Source organism: Daphnia carinata, chromosome 10, assembly GCF_022539665.2.
Source record: "Daphnia carinata strain CSIRO-1 chromosome 10, CSIRO_AGI_Dcar_HiC_V3, whole genome shotgun sequence".
Lineage (NCBI taxonomy): Eukaryota > Metazoa > Arthropoda > Branchiopoda > Diplostraca > Daphniidae > Daphnia > Daphnia carinata.
Window position 1 is genome coordinate 2,427,471 of NC_081340.1, and position 21,408 is coordinate 2,448,878.

The window sequence follows — 21,408 nt, forward strand, 5'->3', positions numbered from 1 at the left end:
TGTTGACTTTACATGACTCGATAGCTAGATGAAGTAACTTGAATGCTCTGGTTAAGATTGCGACTGGTACTCCCATAATAACGCACGTATATGAACTTTGTAAGCCTATTGCATGATTTTGCAGATGGAGCAATTACATGCAAAGGCATGAACCCCTCCCCCCCCCCCCCCAAAACAAAAAATAAATAAAACCCTTGAAACACAAAAATAATTTAAATTTCATGTGCCAGAAATGATACATTTACCTAGACTGTACAGAATTTGCAGCCATCTCTGGTTTCAGCAAGCGGATTCGGTTCACATCATTTTAATCAACATTGAAACGGTCATCGCTGTTATACCCGGTTCATACGGTAATACATCTCTTTAAAAAATTTGCAAAGCTCCACTAGTTTACCTACGGTAATGCACTCCAAATTGTTTCCACTGTCCAGGGTGGCCGACATTCATTTTTTGTTATGTTCTGGTACTTTCTATACTTGTTTGACTTTCACCTCCAGAAAAATACAACAGATGCCAAATTGTACCCTAAAATGCTTTATCAACTGACAAAAAGCAGTGGATTACCTCAGTTTATGTTTGAAGTCGACCCTAGGCGATTTAAAGCGATCGTTTCCATAATTGTCGTAAAAAATTGTGGTAATGTGATCCAGCAGATCTTCATCTGCATGCGTTGCTATAATACGATCAAGAGCTCTTCGAAAATCTACAGAGATCTTTGGCTTTCATATAGGTTGATCCAAACAATCGTCACCATAAATGAACTTACCATCTTACCGGCAGTATTTCTCCCAGTCGAATCGTATTTGCAACGATGACACTCCAAGGATTTAACAAGTCGTTGTAGGTACCTTTGAAAATATATTATAATGACAATAATTTTGGTCACTTAACGTAAAAGTTTACCCACTCTCTGCAGTTTTTACTGTAGTGATCAGCCAAATCCTCACGACCACCCTTTGCATGTAAATTTAGTTCTGTGGGCGTCAGTCCAGAATAATAGTGTTAGAAACAACTCTTTTGGCAGCGAGGATTTTGAAATGGCGCTGAAAGTGGAGCAAACTGCGAACTTCATAACCATTAGGCGCTCGTTTGCCATCCAATACCTGCTTACACTTGGATATATTAATTTAAGATCCTTTGGTCCCGCATTTAGAAATTTTTAATATTAAGTTACTTGGATCCTGTTCGGTCTTGCAAATCTCTGCTGCCTGGTCAACCCATCAGCAATTTAAAACATATATTAATTTAATAGGAACACATGTAATATTGTACCACCTTTTAAAATTTTCCATGTAACAACTTCTTCATTGCAACGGGGAATGCAATGCAGATAAATCGCATTTGGGCAACCATTGTGTGAAAATAATTGCTGCGGGTCAGGATCATGTCGTTAAGATGAATGAGTTCGATTCTTCAGAAGAAACTGAAAATTTTTATTAGGAATTCTCTAAAACAAATGACATACGTCTTGTGGATTTAGCATGTTGATCAGACCACAGGAAATCACTTGCTATATTCTTTGTTGAACTCTGCAGCATTTTCATATGGGATGGGTGAAACGAATAACTTTTTTGCCCATTTCTCGATTTGCTTCCTCTATGCCTTTTTAGTCAGAAAAGAAATTAATTTATTCCTTAATCTATTTTATAAATTTTTTTCACCTCGTCATTGAGAGGAAAAGATGATCATGTTTCATGAATTGTTTACAGCATAGTTATTACTGCCTTGAAATAACCAACAAGAGAAATTTGAGTTCCACGCTACATAATCAAAATGGCCTTTGGCATCTTTCACACTTCACCCCTTGAAGGACAATAACACACATAAGGCAGATGATCGATATTTATGAGATATAGTTGTACATTTGCCTGTCCAGCAATTTTATACTGCATGTATGTAATGTTCAGGATGAAGCACAGTCGAACAAGTTGTGTGCTAAAACTGACATGTTAACTTGTTATTCCTATTATCTAGATAGTTCCCATCCTATTATTTAGATGACTTAATCAACGAATATCATGAAGGGTATGATGAGTATCTTAGATGCAATTGGACCTTTTGGTAGTCGCAATCACCGACGTGCCCCACTCAAAATTACTTTTACTTCAACTTACTCAGTTCATACCGACCCATTCGAATCAAGTGAGTACGAGGGCATCAAGGTTTCAAAATTACACAGCGTTAATTAATTGGATTACCGTTTTGCCGGAGTCCGTGACAGCACAAGCAACTAAATCTCTTTTGGCAAGAACAACTGCAACTGAAGCTTTCTGAACAGGTGTTGGTTTTATGTAGCCAGAATTTTTAATGTTTCGAAGTAGTAGTTGGCGCAGGCCGGCTTCTTCGAATGAAGTTATGTATTGAGGTACATCTTTACCTGTAATCTAAAGCAAACCCAACAGATATTTTTAAATCATAAAATACAGTTACGAGAAATGGCTTACCTGGAGGACAACTTTATCAAAATTGTTAAAGCGTTCCCCACAGATGATGCCCTTAAACAGTTCCTTTTCATCGCATGCACAGCTCCCAGAATGTATTGCTCACCCGGTTTTCCATCTTCCATCAATTCACTGAATAGATTCGAGCAGCCTTTCGAGGTGTTGCCAGCTGCATGACCCTAGAGGTAAAACAATGAACACGAGAACATAAAATATTTTTGTGAAGATACAATTGGTGTTTACATTGTAACACTTGCTGCCACCAATGCATCCTCCTTGAGGAAAATACCTTGCTACATTGCCCTCTTCTTCGTTAAAACGAACACTAAAAATGTTGTTTTTTTGTTTTTTGTTTACCTCATGGCAGGTACGACTTCCACCACCGCCGCGGCCAGGCTTCTTCAGTACCACTAACTTCACATGCTTACCTGACCAATTCCAATGAGTTTCAGATTTTTCAGAAGAAAATTTTTAGCCCGACCGAGAAAAGTCGGGCTTAAAATTTTTATCGGTCAGTGTATGTAGAGAATTAACTAGAAATGTGACGGTAGATGGCGATAGGAGTAAAACAGAAAAAAAGCCAATATTTTTTATTTTTGTTTTGGGAAGAACGGATTGCCATACTATTTATGGCCATACTACTTATTGCAGTCTGTTTTACCCCGCAAAAAAATATCTACTCTGGCAACAAGGAAAAAGGGAGAGGAGTTTATTTGTCTGTCACATTGAGTATTCCTGTGATTGGCTGGACAGGGACTACGCCATAATCGCCGCCGGCTGCAGTGAATCGGTGGGATGGGGGCTTTGGAGCACTAAAATGTGGATGGAAACGTCGATATAAGCAATTTTTCAGCTCACGGGCTTTGCTTAAAACGGGTGGGCAACAGCACCTAAGCCGACGGACAAGGGTAACGGGTACATTGCTAAGCGCGAAAAATAAAAGTATAAATAATGAGATAATAAAGAAAATAATAAAATAAAATAATAAATATTATAATAATTAAATTAATAATAAATAATAATTATTAATAATATCACAATTAAATTAATAACAAAATATTACATATTAACAAAGATTCGAACCTGTGAAAACAGCATGGCAGCTGCGAACTATACTACAGCGCCACACCTCACTTACTTTATGTATATATAAGATGCCTATTTGAATTGGTGACACTCAAAGCAAAGTTTGATTGAGATGTGCGGTCCTGGCACAGTGGTTATCACCCACGCTTTGTAATCTGTAGTCCTCGAGTTCAAGTCCCGCCACCGCCAATTTCCGCCAAGTCCTCCCTTCCCTCCACTCTCAACTCCACCACCCCCCTCCCACCCACCCAATACATCATTCAAGACTCGCAAGATTCTTCTTCTCGTCGAATTACGCAAGATTCTACATACATCACTTCGGACATCATCTACCTAAAAAAGAAGCCAGAAAAAAAGAACAAAAGAAACAAAACAAAAGAAAGAAAATGAAGAGAGAAGACGAAGAAAGAAGAGCCATGCCTACTATAATGGGGCTAAAAATGGCAGAAGAAAACACACACACACACACACACACAATTACACGTATACAGACGTTTCACATCGATCTGTAGTACCGTTCACTACACGTAAAAGATCGACCCAAAAACTGAGGTAGAGAAGAGGTGATCGTAGAACGTAGGTTGTTCGTAGGTCTCCCCATGGCCTGAAAGACGGTTCATGGATGCAGGCAACTAATCATCGGGATATGTGACCCTCTTCGATACCGATGTTTTTGTTTTATTATACCTTATACCCAACGGTTTCTATTCACAGAAAAAGGCGAGGTTTCTATCCGACACATCAAAGCATTGTTAATACCTTATTTAAAAGCCATCTTGAATATTTCCGAAAACTCACTATGATTTGATTTTGAGAAATTTAAGTTCCATTCTACCTAATCAAAATGGTCAAAATTCGGCATCTTCCGCACTTCACCCCTAGAAGAACAACCCCTAGAAGAACAATAAACATATATAAGGCAGATGATCGATATAAGAGGTATAGTTGTAAACTTGCCTGTCAAGCATTTCCTACTGCATGTTCAGGATGAATCAAAGTCGAACAAGTTGTGTGCTAAAACTTGCATGGGAACTTGTCATTGTATTTGCTGAGGACCCTCGGTCAGCAGCATGTGTGCTAAAACTTGCATGGGAACTTGTCATTGTATTTCCCCTCGGTCAGCATGCAGATCCTTGCCTTTAGATGTTCATTTATTAGAAGGATTTAAGCCACACCATTAAGATATGTACACTGAGGGCAACACATCATTTTTTTGGACACTTGCATTCTAGCCAGATAAGGACTCAAGCATTCCATACTGCATCAGTTGTAGAAAAGAATCATAGTTGTACAGGTTTTGTTCCGCAATTACAACGCAGCACCTACCATAAAAAAATTAACAATTCAGGAATTGAAAGAAAAAAAATCGTGCTACAACATTAGCATGGGCAAGAAAGTTTTTTAACATTGTAACACAACACATATTTACTCCATTTTTCCACCCATTGTTTAGTGTAATGCATGCAACATCAAGTTGAAGCGTAATGCCATAGATGCCTATAGCAGTGGAAGAAAGGCATAATTTACTGCTGACATGCCATAGAACGTTAAAACATTGCAAACAAATGTACAAAATTAAGTTTGAAAATTTTCATTCCAACATTTCATTTAGGGAAATCAATCATTGAACCCTTGCATCACATCAACATTAATTTCTATTCTAATTAAACGTTATACTTTACCCATTGTGACCTAGAATACATCAATGTCCTCGAGCAATTTAATTTGTAAAATTCAAAAAAAAAAAAAAATTCCGCTTTTCCGATCAGTAGTTCACTCACTTGCACGGTGCACACTAGTGTAGATAGATCTCTCCGGGTGTTTTGTGTAGTGTTTCTTCTCCATCACGCTCATAACGAAATATATATACATTCGCACGGGTATATAAGTTATAAATACATTAGAATAGATAATTAGAAAAACGATGATTAAGGCACAATCATTGTCACACGGGATACTTTTGCACTATACTGCCTCCATGCAATGCACTTCGTATATGTCCAACCTTTGCACTTTTTGCAATTTGCACACCAACTTGCAATCAAACCTCTCAGCACAATATGCAAACACTCTACTAACATTAACAACCCCATACTTTCCTAACCTGTTCATCATTAACGATAAATTTTATTTCAGGACCTATCTGTCAAAAATTGTTTGTCATTCGTGTATACTTGATATGTGCTAGTGTTAAGCAGACAGTAGTTGTTATTTGATTAATCAAAAGCAATTCTTCGTTCTTTTTTTTTTTCTTTCGTTCTCGATGAATTAGGAGGGCAATATCTGGGCGTCACCGTGGACCGCGGGACATCGAGGATCGGCCACACCAAAAACAGGTATTAGTGATAATTTAAAGTGTACTAATTGTGTTTTTTTGTCTTTTATGTATTTATATTGGCCGGCCAAAGGACCGAAAAGGCCCAACGAGGATCGTCGTGGGAGCTACAAGATCGCCGCGGGAGGTGCAAGATCGCCGTGGGAGCTACAAGATCGCCATGATGAGAGAGCCAGAGATTCACGCCCATTTGGATTAAGAAGAAAAGAAGATGGTACGGTTTAGTATGGCCGAATCGGCATTTTTTTTTACTTTTTCCATTTGTTGTGATCTGTGTCATGCCAAACGTGTTCCTCATTCCTTTTTCCCTACTTTAGTTTCCCTTTAATCAAATTGGCTTTACAGGTATTTCACTATCCACTGAAATTGCGCTTTGCCCTTCCCTTTCGATCCATCGTCGTTAGTTGTAGCTGTAACGGTTCGGGTTTGCTTTAGTCCCTGCCTTAATCAATCCCACCCTTTTTTTCTTACTTGGTGTAGGTATACTAACGATTTTACTAACTTAACTAACTTAACGCCAAACCGTAAGGTGGGGTAAGAATATTGGCTGTTACGTCACTACCTGTCAGATGCGCGTGTCATAACCGCAGGGCTAATGAAGCAAAACAGGGTGAGTTTGGACGCATATAAAATGAGACGACAAAAATAGTTTGATTCAGTGTAGTCCACTACTTTGACACAGCAACAGCACTACTATAATTTCGATCTTGTTTACTTCTCATCGTGTTATTCAGCTTTGTAATTATGGGTAATTTAACGTTGCATTTACTATAGTCGAAAGAATTACACCTTTGATTAGTTTTGGTATCGATCAATTGTAATATTGTAATGTGTGTATTTGCGCTGTATTCAATTGGATCGTGAGATTTATGTGAATGAATTATCTTTGTGTCAGCTAACTACGGCGCGATGCTGCTGTTGGCCGTTGTCTCTCTGATGGCTGGACAGGTCATGGGTGGACCAATTGGCTCGTCTTCTTCTGCATACTACACCACTCCGGCGTCTTACTACACCACGACGTATGCAGCCCCCTCTTACTACACCACAAAGGCGCCCGAGTACTATACCACAACACATGCTGCTCCTAACTACCACACCACTAAGGCTCCCGAGTACTACACAACGACCTATGCAGCTCCAACATACTACACCACAAAGGCGCCCGAGTACTACACCACGACTTATGCAGCTCCGGCCTACTATACCACAAAGGCCCCTGAGTATTACACCACAACGTACGTTTCTCCGTCTTATTACACTGAGGCCACGAAATATTACCCTGCGCCGAGCTACACAACGACTGTGTCGTACTACACCACGACAGAGGCGCCCAAGTACTACGTGGCTCCAACATACCACACGGCAGCTACCCCGTCTTACTACGCTGAGCCGACATACTACGCTGAATCCCCCAAATCCTACGCTGAACCAACTTACTACACCACAACGTATGCTGCTCCGGCTTACTACGAGGAGCCCAAGTACTACACCACAACGTATGCTGCCCCGGCTTACTACGAGGAGCCCAAGTACTACACCACTAAGGCTCCTGAGTACTACACCACCACTTACGCTGCTCCGGCCTATTATAGTGAGGCTCCTCAATACTACACTACAATGACTCCAGAGTACACAACATATGCTTCGCCAAGCTACTATACCGAGCCTCCCATGTACTACACCACAACATACGCCGCTCCGGTTTACTACACCGAAGCTATCAAGTATTATTCAGCCCCAAGCTACTACCAGACTGAGGCGCCACAATACACAACAACGTATGCTGCTCCAGTATACTACACTGAAGCTCCTCAATACTACACGACTAAAGCCCCGGAGTATTACACACAGAAGGCTCAATACTACACCACAACGTACACTGCCCCGGCTTACTACACTGCTGCTCCCAAGTATTACCAGACTGAGGCTCCGCAATACTACACCACAAAGGCTCCTGAATACTAAACCAAACCGTACACTACTCCGAGCTACTATTCCGAGACCCCTAAGTACTACACCACTACCTACGCTGCCCCGGCTTATTACACCAAGGCTCCGCAATACTACACGACGAAAGCCTCGGAGCACTACACCAAGAAAGCAGAATACTACCCCACAACTTACGCAGCTCCATCTTACTACACTGAGGCTCCCCAATACCATACTACAAAGGCCCCCGAGTACTACACCACACCGTATGCTGCACCTAGCTATTAAACTGAGCGTCCCAAGTATTATTAATCGTAAAAATACGTTGTCCGTCAAGCTCAATAGTTAAAAATAATTAGATCTTGTTTTATTATTTGCTGTCCTCGTTCCAAAATGAGTATTTCCCTGCGTTGTATTTATGCAATAACTAGTCGCCCCATACGCATGTGGTTTATTAACTGAAATATTGAATACAGCTATTATGTCGTTACTCAATCTACTTGTTTTTAGTTTTTATTACATAAAGCGGATGAAGGTGATTTCAATTAGTGTTCGTACAACATCGTGATTTCTGAACAGAATTATGCATTATGACATTTGTGGGAAATACATCATGGTTCTTCGTAAAATTGCAATGAATTTATTTATACAGTCGATTAGCACTAAGTCGCATTTATTCATTGCGTTAGTCCACAAACATTTGTAATTTGTTGTTTTTAAAATGTATTTATCTTTCGCTATTTAATTGAATAGCAAAATGAAACGTAAATTTTTTTTCCAATTTGCATTTACACAGCTAATGGCTATTTCCGAATTTCGCCCTTAGATTTCTATATTAAGGAAATTCTTAAATATTTGGCAGAGATAGGAGTTTCAGTTTATCAGTTTTGATTTTAATTAGTGAAAAAATAGCAAAAATGTTTGCGCTAAGCACTTGACTGACATACTAGTAACCTCCAGAACTGCCCGGATGGACTGAATCGTATAGTACAGCTATTGATTCAATCCATCGTGACATCAGCTGAGAGCTCTTACATCTCTATTCAGTTTTGCATTGGAATGGGTGGCCAATCCCATACCAACGCTTGACGTTTCGAGTTGTAATTGCTTACAGACTCTTGGTACTAGTTCCCAACATTGGGAGGGTGCCATACCCAGTCATTATTCAAGTGCCGCTACGTTAAGATGTTCACGCAACTATTATATACCGTGAATGACGACCCCAAACCATGTTGATAACACAAGCGTGCATTTTCCGGCATAAAACAACTCCCATTTAAATTCGGCGAAACTATTGTACAATGTAATAAATGAACTGTATCAAGAAAATCGTGATAAACAACATCCGAGGTAATTATAAAACAAAAAAATTAAGCAATTGTTTAAAATTTTTAATTATTATGTAGCACTCACGAATTAGGGCGTGGCATCACGCACCGTTAATGACATGCAATAATCCTCTATATCACCTTGCGGCCAATATTGGCACTAATGCGTTCATGCATTGGCTGGTCTGGGTGTTATTCCAGTTGCCTTTTCTTTTTTAAGATTTATCTATCATATAGACCTACTTTGTTTGTTTTTTTTAGTTTCTATTTATTTATTTATATAAGAATGTATATATTTTTTTATTTGAGAGTTTTTAGATTTCCAGCTGGCAACCTCCATGAATCTTATTCTTCCAAACTGGAAGCGGTGTATTACGACGTTGTCTTCTTCCTGGCGTAAGTCTGCTATTTCCTGCTATCTCCATCCCTGGCGAATTCCATTTCAGGATTAATTCAATTATGGGCAGTTTGCCCGATTCCCATCCATTGAACAAGGTTACCTCCAATTGATGTTGCATGCATTACACTAAACAATGAGTGGAAAAATGGAGTAAATATGTGTTGTGTTACAAGTGTTAAAAAACTTTCTTACAGGCATGTTGTAGCACGATTTTTTTTTCTTTCAATTCCTGAATTGTTAATTTTTTTATGGTAGGTGCTGCGTTGTAATTGCGGAACAAAACCTGTACAACTATGATTCTTTTCTACAACTGATGCAGTATGGAATGCTTGAGTCCTTATCTGGCTAGAATGCAAGTGTCCAAAAAAATGATGTGTTGCCCTCAGTGTACATATCTTAATGGTGTGGCTTAAATCCTTCTAATAAATGAACATCTAAGGGCAAGGATCTGCATGCTGACCGAAGGGAAATACAATGACAAGTTCCCATGCAAGTTTTAGCACACAACTTGTTCGACTTTGATTCATCCCGAACATGCAGTAGGAAATGCTTGACAGGCAAGTTTACAACTATACCTCTTATATCGATCATCTGCCTTATATATGTTTATTGTTCTTCTAGGGGTTGTTCTTCTAGGGGTGAAGTGCGGAAGATGCCAAATTTTGACCATTTTGATTATGTAGAATGGAACTTAAATTTCTCAAAATCAAATCATAGTGAGTTTTCGGAAATATTCAAGATGGCTTTTAAATAAGGTATTAACAATGCTTTGATGTGTCGGATAGAAACCTCGCCTTTTTCTGTGAATAGAAACCCAACCATGTTGGGTATAAGGTATAATAAAACAAAAACATCGGTATCGAAGAGGGTCACATATCCCGATGATTAGTTGCCTGCATCCATGAACCGTCTTTCAGGCCATGGGGAGACCTACGAACAACCTACGTTCTACGATCACCTCTTCTCTACCTCAGTTTTTGGGTCGATCTTTTACGTGTAGTGAACGGTACTACAGATCGATGTGAAACGTCTGTATACGTGTAATTGTGTGTGTGTGTGAGTGTGTTTTCTTCTGCCATTTTTAGCCCCATTATAGTAGGCATGGCTCTTCTTTCTTCGTCTTCTCTCTTCTTTTGTTCTTTTTTAGGTAGATGATGTCCGAAGTGATGTATGTAGAATCTTGCGTAATTCGACGAGAAGAAGAATCTTGCAAGTCTTGAATGATGTATTCGAGGGGTGGGTGGGAGGGTGGGAGTTGAGAGTGGAGGGAAGGGAGGACTTGGCGGAAATTGGCGGTGGCGGGACTTGAACTCGAGGACTACAGATTACAAAGCGTGGGTGATAACCACTGTGCCAGGACCGCACATCTCAATCAAACTTTGCTTTGAGTGTCACCAATTCAAATAGGCATCTTATATATACATAAAGTAAGTGAGGTGTGGCGCTGTAGTATAGTTCGCAGCTGCCATGCTGTTTTCACAGGTTCGAATCTTTGTTAATATGTAATATTTTGTTATTAATTTAATTGTGATATTATTAATAATTATTATTTATTATTAATTTAATTATTATAATATTTATTATTAATTTAATTATTATAATATTTATTATTTTATTTTATTATTTTCTTTATTATTTCATTATTTATACTTTTATTTTTCGCGCTTAGCAATGTACCCGTTACCCTTGGCCGTCGGCTTAGGTGCTGTTGCCCACCCGTTTTAAGCAAAGCCCGTGAGCTGAAAAATTGCTTATATCGACGTTTCCATCCACATTTTAGTGCTCCAAAGCCCCCATCCCACCGATTCACTGCAGCCGGCGGCGATTATGGCGTAGTCCCTGTCCAGCCAATCACAGGAATACTCAATGTGACAGACAAATAAACTCCTCTCCCTTTTTCCTTGTTGCCAGAGTAGATATTTTTTTACGGGGTAAAACAGACTGCAATAAGTAGTATGGCCATAAATAGTATGGCAATCCGTTCTTCCCAAAACAAAAATAAAAAATATTGGCTTTTTTTCTGTTTTACTCCTATCGCCATCTACCGTCACATTTCTAGTTAATTCTCTACATACACTGACCGATAAAAATTTTAAGCCCGACTTTTCTCGGTCGGGCTAAAAATTTTCTTCTGAAAAATCTGAAACTCATTGGAATTGGTCAGGTAAGCATGTGAAGTTAGTGGTACTGAAGAAGCCTGGCCGCGGCGGTGGTGGAAGTCGTACCTGCCATGAGGTAAACAAAAAACAAAAAAACAACATTTTTAGTGTTCGTTTTTAACGAAGAAGAGGGCAATGTAGCAAGGTATTTGCCTCAAGGAGGATGCATTGGTGGCAGCAAGTGTTACAATGTAAACACCAATTGTATCTTCACAAAAATATTTTATGTTCTCGTGTTCATTGTTTTACCTCTAGGGTCATGCAGCTGGCAACACCTCGAAAGGCTGCTCGAATCTATTCAGTGAATTGATGGAAGATGGAAAACCGGGTGAGCAATACATTCTGGGAGCTGTGCATGCGATGAAAAGGAACTGTTTAAGGGCATCATCTGTGGGGAACGCTTTAACAATTTTGATAAAGTTATCCTCCAGGGAAGCCATTTCTCGTAACTGTATTTTATGATTTAAAAATATCTGTTGGGTTTGCTTTAGATTACAGGTAAAGATGTACCTCAATACATAACTTCATTCGAAGAAGCCGGCCTGCGCCAACTACTACTTCGAAACATTAAAAATTCTGGCTACATAAAACCAACACCTGTTCAGAAAGCTTCAGTTGCAGTTGTTCTTGCCAAAAGAGATTTAGTTGCTTGTGCTGTCACGGACTCCGGCAAAACGGTAATCCAATTAATTAACGCTGTGTAATTTTGAAACCTTGATGCCCTCGTACTCACTTGATTCGAATGGGTCGGTATGAACTGAGTAAGTTGAAGTAAAAGTAATTTTGAGTGGGGCACGCCGGTGATTGCGACTACCAAAAGGTCCAATTGCATCTAAGATACTCAACAAACCCTTCATGATATTCGTTGATTAAGTCATCTAAATAATAGGATGGGAACTATCTAGATAATAGGAATAACAAGTTAACATGTCAGTTTTAGCACACAACTTGTTCGACTGTGCTTCATCCTGAACATTACATACATGCAGTATAAAATTGCTGGACAGGCAAATGTACAACTATATCTCATAAACATCGATCATCTGCCTTATGTGTGTTATTGTCCTTCAAGGGGTGAAGTGTGAAAGATGCCAAAGGCCATTTTGATTATGTAGCGTGGAACTCAAATTTCTCTTGTTGGTTATTTCAAGGCAGTAATAACTATGCTGTAAACAATTCATGAAACATGATCATCTTTTCCTCTCAATGACGAGGTGAAAAAAATTTATAAAATAGATTAAGGAATAAATTAATTTCTTTTCTGACTAAAAAGGCATAGAGGAAGCAAATCGAGAAATGGGCAAAAAAGTTATTCGTTTCACCCATCCCATATGAAAATGCTGCAGAGTTCAACAAAGAATATAGCAAGTGATTTCCTGTGGTCTGATCAACATGCTAAATCCACAAGACGTATGTCATTTGTTTTAGAGAATTCCTAATAAAAATTTTCAGTTTCTTCTGAAGAATCGAAATCATTCATCTTAACGACATGATCCTGACCCGCAGCAATTATTTTCACACAATGGTTGCCCAAATGCGATTTATCTGCATTGCATTCCCCGTTGCAATGAAGAAGTTGTTACATGGAAAATTTTAAAAGGTGGTACAATATTACATGTGTTCCTATTAAATTAATATATGTTTTAAATTGCTGATGGGTTGACCAGGCAGCAGAGATTTGCAAGACCGAACAGGATCCAAGTAACTTAATATTAAAAATTTCTAAATGCGGGACCAAAGGATCTTAAATTAATATATCCAAGTGTAAGCAGGTATTGGATGGCAAACGAGCGCCTAATGGTTATGAAGTTCGCAGTTTGCTCCACTTTCAGCGCCATTTCAAAATCCTCGCTGCCAAAAGAGTTGTTTCTAACACTATTATTCTGGACTGACGCCCACAGAACTAAATTTACATGCAAAGGGTGGTCGTGAGGATTTGGCTGATCACTACAGTAAAAACTGCAGAGAGTGGGTAAACTTTTACGTTAAGTGACCAAAATTATTGTCATTATAATATATTTTCAAAGGTACCTACAACGACTTGTTAAATCCTTGGAGTGTCATCGTTGCAAATACGATTCGACTGGGAGAAATACTGCCGGTAAGATGGTAAGTTCATTTATGGTGACGATTGTTTGGATCAACCTATATGAAAGCCAAAGATCTCTGTAGATTTTCAAAGAGCTCTTGATCGTATTATAGCAACGCATGCAGATGAAGATCTGCTGGATCACATTACCACAATTTTTTACGACAATTATGGAAACGATCGCTTTAAATCGCCTAGGGTCGACTTCAAACATAAACTGAGGTAATCCACTGCTTTTTGTCAGTTGATAAAGCATTTTAAGGGTACAATTTGGCATCTGTTGTATTTTTCTGGAGGTGAAAGTCAAACAAGTATAGAAAGTACCAGAACATAACAAAAAATGAATGTCGGCCACCCTGGACAGTGGAAACAATTTGGAGTGCATTACCGTAGGTAAACTAGTGGAGCTTTGCAAATTTTTTAAAGAGATGTATTACCGTATGAACCGGGTATAACAGCGATGACCGTTTCAATGTTGATTAAAATGATGTGAACCGAATCCGCTTGCTGAAACCAGAGATGGCTGCAAATTCTGTACAGTCTAGGTAAATGTATCATTTCTGGCACATGAAATTTAAATTATTTTTGTGTTTCAAGGGTTTTATTTATTTTTTGTTTTTTTGGGGGGGGGAGGGGTTCATGCCTTTGCATGTAATTGCTCCATCTGCAAAATCATGCAATAGGCTTACAAAGTTCATATACGTGCGTTATTATGGGAGTACCAGTCGCAATCTTAACCAGAGCATTCAAGTTACTTCATCTAGCTATCGAGTCATGTAAAGTCAACAAGTGTTTTTTATTATCACCTACGGTCATCCCATTCAGACTTAGAAAAGGTTTTATAAGATTACTACATTATAATCTATTAATTTACTTGATCTGTGGCCAAAACTGAAGTATAACATTGAAGGAATAAGCTTTTATCATTCACTTGTCACTTCAGACTTGAACAGAAATGGGTTACATGGCGAAGTTATTGGCCAAATAACTTCGCCAATGAATTTTAGTCATATTAAACTAAAATCCCATATTATTGAGTGCACTCTTTGTTGTTAAAATAACATTCTCTACTATTGTTCGATCAAGTCTTTTCCTATGTGACAAACATGGTGAAAATGGTGTGGAAATGCTGAAACTAGGATAAAATAAACTCAAAACTTAGTTACAGTTTATGTGTGGGACACACAATTAAAATAACATTTGAAGTTGATATAAGAACATACAGATGAAGCAACAAGCTGTTGGTGTATCCTAGTGTGAGTTTGCAACAGGAGATATTGCTCTATTAAAGACCAATACTAAAAACTGTTGCACAAAACATGTCCAGTAATACTCTGCAATCTAAGGACACTATTGTAAAGGCAAAGTAGCAAAAGTAATACTAGCCATGAATCAACTATCAGCAATAAGTTTGGTAAGATACTACGTTTGGTAGTTTCGTAGGTTTCGTTTGGTAGTTCGGTAGATTTCATGGTTTCATCATTAACCTTTCCACGGTTTTTCAATGCCTGTCTATGTGTTGTTTTAGTAATAAAATAGTTTAATAAGTCGTAATTTTATAATTAAACACTAATTTTATATAATAAATTTAGATTCACACAGACGCGGCTTAACTGTGAGGCAAAACTGCCACAGTCCACCAGATGCTAGTGGAACCTATTTTTTTTTTTAAATCCCGTCACTTTTTGGCTACAGGTTTGCATGTAATACTGTTTAGACTAACAAATTTAATCACCGTAAGGCACGAAATTTTCATTCGGGTGAATTAAGGTGTCATTAAGATTTGAGAAATTCTCTGGAAATGTAGAGCTATTCAGCGTTACATTTGTCGTAACTGAAATCGTACTTTTAGAAGCTCCGCTATGTTTATTTACAGTAGGTGACTACTGCAACTATGAAAATCGTTTTAGCAATCTAAAGGAGAATATAGCTCATTTTTTAGATTTCCGAAATTGTGATTTCCAGTTTTACTTCCGGTTTTTAAATAGCTTGTGGTTGCTTACGTTTAAGTCTGTACATAAAAAGATTCATATTTTCGTGATCCTCATGAAATTTGGGGTCGAATCCATGGGTCAGTACAAAATACCCGAAAATCGTCGAAAATCGCAAATTTTCATGAACTGTAGTTCAGGAAAAATCGCGATTTTGGCCAAATCCGGCTTTTGGCTGAAAACACATCAGTTGTATTCCAAATTTGATAAGGATTACGAATGTTGTATTCATTTCGTCACACGATCAATATTTTCGGAGATATTGGCTACTTTCGGTGACTTCCGGAAATATTTTACGCGATTTTGAAAAAAGTAAAAAATGAACTGTATTCTTCCTACCGTTTTTAGTAACGTTACATCAACTGATGTGATTGGGTGGTCCTTTTTTCTTGTCATTCTGCTATCTACGATGCTGGTTAATCTTACGACATGTATGCGGATGAATGGATGGCATGTTTAACGTCTGTCCTGCATGCAAACTACCCGCTAAATTTTTTGGTTATGGCGCTACAAAAATAAGAGGTAACTGTCTGAAATACTAACGATCAAGGTACGATCACGTAAAGCGCTAATTTTCGCACTTCGTTTTGAAGTTAAGATTTTCATTGGGCATCAAATAGTAAAACTAGATGGCGCTGCTGTTTCCCTATAATGGCTGATTGTCGTAACTAGTAAAGTTGCTGTATGTTAATTTTCTTAACTATGGTGTGTTTAAGAATATTCATAAAAAAATTAACGGTACGTTATCTACGGTTTTGTCCATCATTTTTGGGTATATATTGGAATGAAAACACTCTAAAATTGGTTGTTTTTTATATGTGACAGTTCCAATTGTTGATCAGCTGTGCCAGCTGCTCAGCTAGGCTATCCATACTTTAGTTTTTTATTACGCTATTTACTCGTGGGAAAGGTATTTAACTCACAATATGCCATTTATGCCCTTAATTCTTTTCCAAAGCATAGAAGGCAAATTTAAATACTTGCAAACTTTACCATGGGGGCATTCCTTTCAAATGTGTCCCTCGCAACAGAATTGTCAATTTATTCGAAAGGATGTAGTGGATGGTTTGCAAACCCAAGCTTACTGGGTGTTCTCTAACAATTTGAGATATCTGATAGTTGCACATTTATGTTAAAAGAACTAATTGCAAGTACTGATACTTTTCACCTTTTAATTCCCCATACAGCTTATCAGTAGTAGACTTTGCAATGTTTACGCTATGAAAAAACTCAATTACACTATGGTTCGTTAAAGGTTACTGTTACAAGTAGGTTGCCAATGGAAAACTGTTTGATTGTCATAGTATATCTCTTTCCTGTGATGAATTTTATTTGTTTTTCGTTTTTTACAAGAGTTTGTCAGTCAAGATGACTATGAGTATGCTATTGTTCTTTCATCTAATTTATTTCCTTTTTTTTTCTTCAGATTGGTAATGAAAAAGAAATGGGTCTTGTTCTTCACTTCATTTTCTCCTCATTGTCATCAAGCTGATCGTCTCCGCCTCACTGTTCTCGTCATCGCCGTTCTCGTCATCGCCGTTCTCGTCATCGCCGTTCTCGTCATCGCCGTTCTCGTCATCGCCGTCCTCGTCATCGCCGTCCTCGTCATCGCCGTCCTCGTCATCGCCGTCCTCGTCATCGCCGTCCTCGTCATCGCCGTCCTCGTCTCGCCGTCATCGCAGTCCTCGTCTCGCCGTCATCGCAGTCCTCGTCTCGCCGTCATCGCAGTCCTAGTCTCGCCGTCATCGCAGTCCTCGTCTCGCCGTCATCGCAGTCCTCGTCTCGCCGTCATCGCAGTCCTCGTCTCGCTGTCATTGCCGCCGTCGTCTTTGGTGTCTTCAAGCTGATCGCCTTAGCCTTGCCATCGTCACTTCGCTGTCTTCGCTTCACCGTCATCGAGCTAATCGCCATTGCCGCATCATCGTCGTTCGCGCACGTCTTCGCCTCATCCCCCTCATCGTGGAGCCTCGCGTTTTGGTATTGTTTTGTTTTGTATTGTCGTGCAGTGTAAGCTAACCCGTTGGCTGCCACCCATTTTTCTCCCATTTTTTTTTGTAGCTGTAGGGACCGGCGGGCGCTGTTCTACCCCTAGGTTGATCACCTATTGGGGTAGGGCAGTCGCCTTGCGCCTTCGGGCGCATTAGGCAATGCACCAGTAGGGCCTTCTCTTTGTCGATTTGATCGTGGAGTAACCCGGGGTGTGCATTCCCATAAAGGTCTCCACCGTCAAATCAGCCCGGACTTGTCGAAAGACAAGTCCCCCTTGCATCGTCTTCCATCTGAAGCGATGGTAGAGACTGTAGAAGAACAACCTACGGGTTGTAATGGCTTGGCAGCCAACGGGTTAGCTTAAGTGTTTGTGTATTATGTATGTATGTATTATTGTATAATGTATGTGTTTAATAATATGTAAACGTATTGTAAAACGTGGTGGAATTGTGGGTGGAGGTGGGACAATACAAAACCAATTCCAATTATATCTTTGTGTATTTATTTTTAGTATCTAAGAAGTAATCATTTTATGACACATTAGCTCCAACTTGTTACTTAATAGTCGACAGGCAACAACACACGATTTTGACTTGCAATGCAAATTCTACCATCTACAGCCTGTATCGTGTCCCAAGCCTTAAAATTTCTGGAACTGCCAACAGACGTTCTTAGCATTCACCACATGCAAACACTTTTTTCGACTCCAAATTTTGCGTATCACTCCGTCCTGACATTTCGGCAACTTCCACAAATTCCATCTAACTGATTGGCAAATTAGTTCAATAACTTTCAATTTCCAATTTAATTCTAATTCACCAAGGAGCAAAGAAAACAAGTTTAACAATATATGAAGTGTTGATCAGCCTTTCAACTTGGATTCTTGCCCCTGGAATGCTGCTTTCTGGAACATTACTCCAACATGCATCTATTCCATACCATCTGAAAAGCAAAAAAAAAAATATTTATTAGTTTTCTCACAATGTATCACGGGTAAGATTTAGGTGGAAGAAACTGAAGTGCCACTCACATTTTAACAGCGCAATACCTAAAGATGCCCTATTTCTCGCAACTTTCCTTGTGCAATTTGTAACCAAACTATTCGGATTTTTTCTTCGAAGTTAATGCAGCAGTTTGTCAGTGAACAAAATTCTACTTAATTAGCAACGGCTTCTTTCCCTCCAATGCTTAAGACCAAAAGATAAAATAGCAAATTCATCACACGACGTAGAACAATAACAAATGAACAAAATCGTTCAGAACTATCAGCCAGTCATTTTTTAACACATTTCCAAAAATTCGATGTTTGCAGTCACGAGTTTGTTAAATCCGATATTACCGAAAAAACGATCAAACAGAACGATGTTTAGAAAATGTGTTCCAAAATGGGCAATTGTTACGCAAATACAAAAAACAAGTAATAACAAAAGCCAACGCATCGCCAAAGGATCACATACTACGTAAGCTAGCGCTATAAAAGTTAGTTCGAACGATGGCAATATCTGCTTTATCAGAAGGAAGAACATTAACTATAAATTAAACCACACGCAGCTGCTGAACTTTCTAATGTTTGGACGCAGCACGACACGTTTTTTCACTACCCAAGATGCAAAGTGTTAAATTCAAATAATAGACAACTATACTGCCTAAAAGCAAATCTAGAACCTTAAAAGTTTAACCTATTCAAAGGACAATTAGCAAATGATGTAGGATAGATAAAATACTGCACCTTCAAACGTTTCTATGTACAATACGGTAATCCGCTCCATGTTCGATGTGGATAGATTTGTCGTACTTTTGGCCTAAATAGACGCGAATGTTTCATAAAGTGGCCAACCCAGGATTCTAAAGATGAATAAGAGAAAGAGTGTGATTCTATATTGGCCAACATACAAAATCAAAACGAGTTGTAACGTTAAGTATTATTTATTTCCATATTTACCCATCTATGCTCTTTTCAACCAACTGCTGACAACTCAAGTCCCAAATTTACACATCACCTCCATGTAATTAGTTGTTCCAACACCTAAAGCAAAAAAAAATTAATGGCTGAACCTAATCTTTCATAATACTAAAGCTATCATAAGGCCAAACCTTTCCCATTACATATGTATAGGTCAGACGGCAGACTCAAAAAGGGCCATGCAATTACTGTACCCTATTTCCTGACGTGGGCCAGCATGCTTGTATGAGATACAACATCAAATTGCAAGATTCAAAATTTTGACAAAAAGTCTTCAGTAAGTAAGAATGGATTGGATGTTTAACATACTAGTAAAAACATTTACGCCAAAAGAAAACGCATTTCAACATTGCATGCAAACAGTTCCCATCAAGATTTAGGCATTCGTGCGTACGGCAAAATGTTTTCTATGATCAATTAAATTACGAGTACATTAAATTCAGACAAAGTAATGTGAAAATGCATTTTCTTCGTTGGTTAGTGCAGAGTCTGGGGGACAAAGAATTACAAGAAAGGAAGGCGGCGTCCGGACAATACATCAGACGATAGTCCCTGACAAAGGCTACATCCAAAATGGCGAAGGAAGGACTTCTGACTAATGTTTGCCCGCGACGTTGCCAGATCGAGATCTTAAATCTTAAAAAGAAATATTTTCAATATTTCGGAAAGTAAATAAAAAATAAATAACAAATAATCCCGACTAACATTTTGGCTTGGAATTTTGTTTCAATATGCCACCAAAGCCAAAATAAACGCCGATTCCGAATATGTGATTAGGTTTTGCCTTGTTTATTATTTTTTTTTTTGCGTACGTTGACTCAATGCTACGCCATCTACCAGTCAGATTTCTAGTTAGTTCTCGACATCCACTCAAAGAATATTTCTACTGCACCACGCTAGCGCTGTAGCGTACTGGCGCGCTATCATCAAATATTCGATGTATTTGAATAACGATTAACTTTATGAAAAAAATAGCAATTTTACAGGAATAAGCATTCAATTTTGAGTGTATCCTGTGATATTTAACCAATTCAGATGACTTTCAGTTTTTTCAGGTGTTTTCGGTCAGTTGTGTGTAGAGAATTAACCAGAAATGTGACCGATAGATGGCGATAACAGCAAAACAGAAAAAAAAGGCCAATATTTTTATTTTTATCTTGGGTAAACCGGATTGCCATAGACGGTAGCACAACCGGAGTTTAACTAATTGAATTATTACTGGTACAAAAATTCACGAAATTTGTTCATTTAATTAAAATTTCATTCATGTTGAATCAACACATTTGCAACGTAATTGTATTGTCATATAGACGACGGCACTGAAACCATTGATAGGATTGCATCAAAACGAGTTACACTATATGATGCCCATTGATGACGAACCAGCAAAAACGTATTTTAAGTCAAATGAATGCCGTGTTCACCAATGCTCTGGGCGCAAAGGTCACCGGCATCCGTTTCCAAGCACAATACATAGTCACTTGTGCAACATACCAGGGGAATTATTTGAAGTAACGAGCTGTGAAAAAATTTAACGCTGTTATATCCGGTTCATACGGTGATATATCTCTCTAAAAAATTTGCAAAGCTCCACTAGTTTACCTACGGTAATGCACCCCGAATTGTTTCCACTGTCAAGGGAGACCGACATTCAGTTTTGTAACGCTCCCATACTTTCTATACTTGTTTGACTTT

At 38.7% G+C, this 21,408-nt stretch overlaps 2 protein-coding genes and 1 long non-coding RNA gene across 4 annotated transcripts in view; 1 reads left to right on the plus strand and 2 right to left on the minus strand.

Annotated features, from left to right (window-relative positions):
* LOC130701608 (uncharacterized) overlaps nt 1–14,958 on the minus strand; it is a 52,438-nt gene extending 37,480 nt beyond the window's left edge. The window contains exon 1 of the mRNA XM_057523565.2: nt 14,955–14,958. The gene's annotated coding sequence lies outside the window, so the exon portion shown is untranslated. The remainder of the gene's footprint in view (nt 1–14,954) is intronic.
* LOC130702419 (uncharacterized) lies at nt 6,531–8,265 on the plus strand. The gene is given in 2 exon segments (XM_059497163.1): nt 6,531–6,613; nt 6,761–8,265. Coding segments are annotated over 2 exon segments (1,326 nt in total). The 5' UTR covers nt 6,531–6,609; the 3' UTR covers nt 8,083–8,265.
* Nucleotides 14,959–18,229: 3,271 nt separating the features above from the next.
* On the minus strand, nt 18,230–20,275 carry LOC130702593 (uncharacterized). 2 transcript variants are annotated; one of them, XR_009004364.1, is made up of 5 exons: nt 20,222–20,275; nt 19,845–19,933; nt 19,693–19,776; nt 19,480–19,595; nt 18,230–18,692 (listed from the first exon to the last, which is right to left on the minus strand). It is a non-coding gene; the product is annotated as an uncharacterized LOC130702593 (long non-coding RNA). The 2 variants fall into 2 exon arrangements; XR_009421894.1 differs by having other exon boundaries at nt 19,480–19,625.
* Nucleotides 20,276–21,408: the final 1,133 nt, after the last annotated feature.